This window comes from Lepidothrix coronata, unplaced genomic scaffold (genome assembly GCF_001604755.1).
Source record: "Lepidothrix coronata isolate B3197 unplaced genomic scaffold, Lepidothrix_coronata-1.0 Scaffold111, whole genome shotgun sequence".
Classification (NCBI taxonomy): domain Eukaryota; kingdom Metazoa; phylum Chordata; class Aves; order Passeriformes; family Pipridae; genus Lepidothrix; species Lepidothrix coronata.
The window spans coordinates 1,031,959-1,039,150 of NW_016690291.1; the positions used below are offsets into that span (position 1 = coordinate 1,031,959).

The following is a 7,192-nucleotide window of genomic DNA, read 5'->3' on the forward strand; positions in this document are numbered from 1 at the left end:
ATAAAATAAATTGATGAATGAATTAAAAATTATTTTTCTGCATTCACAAATGTGTAATTGAATTACTTTCTGTGGTAGTATGTATGTCATATTTTTAGGAAAAAAATACTATTTAGAAAATTTCTTTCTATCAAGAGAAAAGTAAGTTTGAATGTGGCTTTAATGTACAAGCTTATATTACTAACATTCCAGTATACAGCAAAGCTGCAAACAAAGAGGGTTCAGGTAGGGCATCCGTTCTTCCTATAACTCCCTAAACAATCCCTGGGATTGATGTTTCAGAAAGTGGATGGAAAACAACTCACTACTCACTGTTTATTTCCCAGTTCCAACATAGGAAAGGTGAAAACCTGGTTCTTTCTATGTAGGCTGTTTCTTAGAATGGTTGACAATGGTACTCGAGTTGGCAAATTCTCACTCTGCTTCCGCAGTGCAGCTCTGAGACTGCTCCTGCTAGCTACCTTGTAGTTTGTTGCAGTTTCTTTCAATGACATCCTGCTATGTCTGCACAAATGCCAAGTTTGGGACTTTGATTGCTATAGAAACACTAAAGATGCCCTTTCAAAAAGTCTCATGAGGTGAGGGAGCACCTCACCTCTGCCATCTTTTATGTGCTCTCTTCCTCCATCCGAAATGCCCAGGGCATGTATTCCTTCATTGAAACAGTTGTGCCATTGCCCAACTTAGTCTGTGATACACCAGAGTCAGACAGGGACCACAATAAGGGGTTGGGGGAGTGATGAGGTGTTGGGGTAGAAGAGAGCGACTAGCAGAAATACCAAGCATGGCGGAAAATCTATGACCCCTGAAAAGACACTTTCATGCCTGAATGAACACTTATGCATCAAAAGGACATTCATATACTGAACATGACAATCACTGGACTGACTGTTTTCCCCTGTTTCACCCTCGTTACTCCCCAGTTCATTGTTATATGGTTGTGAAGTTCTCTGTACCCCAGTTTGTTATTTGAAAATTTGTGTCCTCCATATTGTCTTCTTCTCCCCTCACAGTTTTCCCTCCAAAACCTATTGTTCTTCCCTGTTTTCCCACTCCTCTGCCTGTGATTGGTTACTGTTTGGTGCAGTGCAGAGGTAGCTCCTATTGGCCCATTCTCCCAGTGACACCCAGACTCCGCCCATCTCTACCCTGTTGCCCTATCCCAAGAGTCCCTGAGTTGTCAATCCTTTGCTCCTCCCCTATCCTGAGTCCAGCCCCTGTTCCAACCCTATATAAGTCCCTGCTTGTTCTAATAAAGTTGGCATTGCTTCCCTCACCTCAACTGTGTCCCGAACCTGATTGCAGTGCCGCGTCCCCATTCCCCTTTTCCCTGCGGGCCATGGCAAGTGGCGCCCAACGTGGGGCCACAGTTGAGGTCTCCTGTATCAGGAGAACTCCTGTGCTACCAATTGGGACCAGGCAACTCCAGGAGGGGAGATCGTTCCGCCAGCCCTCTCTGACTGAACGGAAGGCTGTGGGCTCCGAGAAGTCGCACAGGTCTCGCACCGGAGAAGGTGAGCAGTCGGAGACATTCCAGCACCCTACCCCACCCCCACACCCACACCCTAGTAACAAAAATCAAGGGAAGGAGTATCATCTAGAGAGTATGTGAAGATCCAAGTAACATCATGGGACTCACACTTTCTACTTCCCAAAAGTATGTGTACCACCGCCTAAAAGATTTCATCATTGAGCACGGTCACCCATTAGATAAAAAGTCGGCAAAAGCTCTCGCCAGGTGGCTTGACCGCCATGGACACAAAGTTAACGATGACACCACACTTGAAAAATGGCAAGCCCTAGGATACCATCTCTGGCGAGAGAACGATAAGGGTGACCGGCTCACAAAGGAGGCGTTAATAACGTGGAGGCTTGTTCTGATGGTGCTACAGCACCAAATGATGAACAAAAATGTCAGCCTCCCCAGAATGGACGCTGAAGGCTCCAGTAAAGACACCGAGCACACCGGATCAGACACAGAACATGCAGACAAGAACACCAGTCAGCAGAACACTCAAAATGGAGGGAGGGAGACCACAGACTCAGACACTCAAAATAGCAGGAGGGTGCGAAGTCCGCTGTGTCGAAGGCAAAATGGCGTCAAGGAGGAGAGGCCCCAGGAACGCATGAAAGGAAGGAGGGAGGGGGAACCACGGGAGAGACCAGCACGGGAGAAAAGGAGGCGTGTAGCTCCACCCTCGAGGTTGCCTCCATTCCCACCCACGTACACACAAAGCCCTTCCTCCGACACGCCCTCCAGCACGCCCACCTCCGTCAGTCCCGTCTCCTGCCCCGACGTGTCACCCTCCTGGAAGGGGCGGGAAATAGTGGGTGGGGCAAGGGCAAAGGCCAGGCCATATTTCCGCCAAGATGGCCGTGCCCATAGGCCACTAGACACCAAGGCCTACCCCCCCTGCCGCCATCCAATGTCAGACTGCGCCTGGGCGCTGTGCTCCCCTGAAAGGTCAGCTACAGCGCCAGACATCTGGAAGGCCTTCAGGGAGGAGGCGGCGAGCGCAAAGGGCACAGAGTTTTTATGAGCATTTCCCATGTATTATGACGAGGGGAAGGCCCCCTAATGGAGGCCTATCTCATACCCTATGTTAAAAGACATAAAAAAGGCTATTGTGGAATATGGGTTGGGGGCTCTCTTCACCATTGGCTTGTTGGAGTCCTTTTTTCTGGTGTACACCCTTATTCCCTTTGACAGCAGGGCCGTGATTGGGGGGTTGTTTACAATGGTGCAAGTCTCGGTCTTTGAGGTCGAGTGGAAGAAAAAGATTGTGTCCTTTGTTAATGATAAAATGGAGAGAAGAGGAATCCCCCCTAGGCAAGCAATAGACATGCTTTATGGGGAAGACAATTATTCCAGCAGAGGGGATCAAGCCAGACTTGACCCTAAATTATTAGAAATAACAAAAGAATTGGCGTTAGAGGCCGTGAAGAAGGTGGCTGATGCGTACGTGCAGACACCTTCCTTCACATTGATTAATCAGGGGCCTAAAGAACCATTTGTTGATTTTATAACCCGGCTCAAGGAAGCTATCAGTAGGCAAGTTCCTCAGAAAGAGTGCTAAGAAATTCTCTTTAGCAAATTGGTCATCGAAAAGGCCAATGAGGACTGCCAAAAGAATTTAAAGTTATTGAAAAATCCCACTCTGCTGGAAATGATAGATGCCTGTAAGAATATTGGTTCTAATTCCCATAAGGCACGTCTATTGGCTGCTGCTTTTACAGGGCCTCAGCATTGTTTTGAATGGGGGGAAAAAGGGCATTATAAAAAGCATTGCCCTAAATTGTCATCATCCACACCTGATCTGCCCAAAACCCTATGCCACAGGTGTGGAAAGGGGCGTTATTGGACATCCAGCTGTCACTCAATTACTAACATCAATGGTGAACCCCTTTCCCCTAAAAGATTGCCAAGGTTGCAAAAACGAGTTACTTTCTCCTCATTACCAGATTTAAGGTCATGTGTATGTGGGCCATCGGGAAACGGGGAGCAGAGCGCTCGGGGGAGCACTACGACACAAATAACCCCCCATCTGCACTCCATCCTGCGCCCGACACTGCACCCAGCTACCCCGTAGCCCGGCAGCCGCTACCAGATCCGGTTTCTATAGAACGACAACGCACACCTCTCCCCGGATCATTCTTACCGTTGTGCACCCCTCAACTCACCTGAGCTCATACGAGCAGTTGGCTAGGGTCCAACCATCAGACCCGGTTGACCCTGATAAAACTTACCTTATCACCTCACACTTTTCGGCAGTGGATAAGGGAATTATAGTGGTGCCCACACTCCTGACTGGTCTGACAAATTTGAATATCGCCATTTGTTTAATTGTCCATCTTCCCCCTGTGTCCATCTTCCCCCTGTGCAGCTGGAGGACCGCTTCCCTGTGGTGAAGATGGTCTCCATGGATGACCTGCTGTGTGTACTGTCTGAAGACGAGGAGCAGAGGAAGAGACAGCAGAGGGAGATCCTCTGGACAATGACAGTTAAATCCTCTCGCCCTCTTTTAACCTGTCTTGTTTACTTTTCACAGCCGAGACAACCACAGCAGGTCAAAGCGAAAGGCCTCCTTGACAGGGGGGCGGATATCACTATCATCGCCTCCAAAGACTGTTCGCACGGGTGGCCAGCTCAAACCGCCTACGTGCAAGTCAGCGGCGTGGGGGGAACTCAGTATCCGGTCAGGAGTCAGGTAGTACTTACTGTATATGGGCCAGAGGGCAGACCAGCATCTCTGCAACCATACATACTTAACATTCCAGTAACGTTATGGGGACGGCACTCGATGGAGCAGTGGGAGCTCAGTTTGAGAACCCTGTCTCCTGATGAAAATTTTTAGGAGGGGTCACTGAACATCTGCAGCTCCCCAAACTGAGCTGGAAGAGGGAAACTCCAGTTTGGGTAGATCAGTGGCCCCTTCCTCGAAAAAAGCTGCAAATTCTAAATGAATTAGTTAATCAGGAATTGGCTAAAGGGTACCTGGAGTCTTCCACCAGTCCCTGGAACACTCCAGTGTTTGTCATACAAAAATCCTCAGGATCCTGGAGATTTCTTCAGGACCTGCGAAAAGTAAATAAAGTCCTTGAACCAATGGGAGCCCTCCAGTAGGGAATGCCATCTCCACCCATGCTCCCTGCTGAATGGCCCCTAGTGGTCATTGATATAAAAGACTGTTTTTTTCATATATACCTTAATCCGGTTGATTCGGTTAAATTCGCTTTTTCAGTCCGAGCCATCAACACTTGTGAGCCTCACCGCAGTTTCCAGTGGCGAGTGCTTCCCCAGGGGATGAAAAATTCCCCAACACTCTGTCAAATGTTTGTGGCAGAAGTGTTGAGACCGATTAGGCAAAAATACCCGCAGTCAGTCATCTTCCATTATATGGATGATGTATTGATCTGCGCCAAATCACAATTGGCAATGGATAAAACTCTAAATTCAACAATTGCGGCTCTAAAAGAAAAGGGATTGGAGATATCCCCTGAAAAGGTTAAAAGGGAAGCACCCTGGAGGTATTTAGGACTCCAAATCACAGAGAGAACTATAAAGCCACAGACAGCAGTAATTGACAAACGAGTCCAAACGTTAAACGACCTCCAGAAATTACTGGGAGCAATTAATTGGATTAGGCCTGTACTGGGGATCACAACCGGTGATTTGCACCCGTTGTTTGAGCTGCTTAAGGGAGATGCTGATCTGTCCTCATCCCGAGCTTTAACACCAGAAGCAGAGAAATCCTTATCCATTGTCGAAAAGAAAACTTTGCAAAGACAATCATGCAGGAGGATGGAGGGACTGCCATCCTCCCTAGTAGTCATCCGGGAACAGAGACAGCCTTTGGCCCTCCTGGGCCAGTATACCCGTGACTGCAAGGACTTCTGTTTATGGGAGTGGATATTCCTCCCTCACCAATTCAGTAAGACAGTCACCACTATTGCTGAAATGATTGGCAAAATCGTTTTCAAAGGTCGCACTAGGTGTTTAGAACTTAGTGGTGAGGAACCAGATTTCATTTACCTCCCACTGACTTCCGAACATCTAGAACAACTGCTGCAAACCTCTATTGATTTTCAAGTTGCCATCAGGGGTTATCCGGGAGAAATTTGGCTCCACCTCCCGGCGTGCCCATTTATTCAGAGATTGATTCAGATTCCGTTAAAACTGAAAATCATCCAATCAAACCTACCAATAAAAAACGCGAAGACCATTTTCACCGATGGCTCAGGGAGAACCGGCAATGCGGTTGTAGTTTGGTATGAAAATAATGATTGGCAGCAAGATATTCATAAAGTACAGGGTTCTCCCCAGATAGCAGAGCTTTCTGCAGTTGTGTGCACCTTCCAAATTTTTAGTGGTGAACCAATTAATATAATTTCAGATTCGGCCTACGTGGTTGGTGCGGTCAAGAGAATTGAAGACTCGTACCTAAAAGATGTGTCGAATGAAAATTTGTTCAGGTTATTGACCAAATTGTTGTCTTTAAATCAGAGGAGAAAATTTGGATTTTTCATCGTCCACACCAGGTCACACACCACTCTACCAGTCCTGTGGCGGAGGGAAACCAGATTGCCGATCATCTGGCAGGTATGGTGGTCACCCCTAATTTATTCCAACAAGCGAAAATATCGCACGAGTTTTTTCACCAGAATGCGCGATCACTACAGAAACAATTCAGTTTAAAATTATCACAAGCCAAAGAGATTCTAAAGACGTGCCCTGATTGTCAAATTCTCATGCCAGTCATTCCTGAAGGGACTAATCCAAGAGGTTTATCGGCATTAGAGATTTGGTAATCAGATGTCACGCATGTGGCTGAATTCGGCAAGCTAAAATATGTTCACGTGTCTATTGACACATTTTCAAAGATGATCGTAGCCACCGCGCATTCTGGGGAAAAAAGTAGAGATGTCAAGAAGCATTTTCTGTCTGCATTCGCAAGGATGGGAGTCCCGAAGCAGATTAAAACAGATAACGGCCCCTCCTATGTGTCTGCAGACACGAAAAGGTTTTTTGAGCAGTGGGGGGTGCACCATACCAGTGGGATCCCTCATAATCCCACAGGGCAGGGTATAGTGGAGCGTGCCCATCAAAATATTAAAAATTTGCTCAAATAACAAAAAAGGGGGAGTATTGGCCTATCCCCCCAAGAAAAATTAGACAAAATTATGTATGTTTTAAATTTTTTGAATTTGATGGAGGAATCTGACACTCACATAAACAGAAGTCCAGCAGATCGTCATTTTAAGTCAGATTCCACATCAACACCACTCAGAGCCAAAGTAATGTACCGGGACCCACTAACGGAAGTATGGACAGGCCCTTTCCCCTTGGTCACCTGGGGGAAGGACTACGCTTGTATTGCAGGCCCTGAAGGACCGAAGTGGGTCCCAGCGCGCAGAATAAAAATCCACCAAAGATGAGAGAGGAAAAGACGACCATACATTCGCCCTACTTCATCCTCACTATAAGCATCATCGGACTCGTCCCTCTTGTCGCAACAACACCGCTGAGGGAGTGGATGAGTCAGCCCAACGAAAACTTGTGGGTAATGCTAGCTAAAGCCACAGGCACAGACACCTTGTGTCTGGTTTTGGCTAGCGCAAGCAGCCCTTTTAGGACATGCCTAGTAGGGATCCCAATCACACCAACCGAGTGGGATTCATTTGTATCCCAGAC

The 7,192-nt window shown here is 47.3% G+C and overlaps 1 protein-coding gene across 1 annotated transcript; it reads left to right on the plus strand.

The window, feature by feature from the left end:
* Positions 1–3,472: 3,472 nt before the first annotated feature.
* On the plus strand, positions 3,473–6,936 carry LOC108502037 (endogenous retrovirus group K member 11 Pol protein-like). The gene is given in 4 exon segments (XM_017824493.1): positions 3,473–3,613; positions 3,885–4,208; positions 4,346–6,100; positions 6,715–6,936. Coding segments are annotated over 4 exon segments (2,442 nt in total).
* Positions 6,937–7,192: the final 256 nt, after the last annotated feature.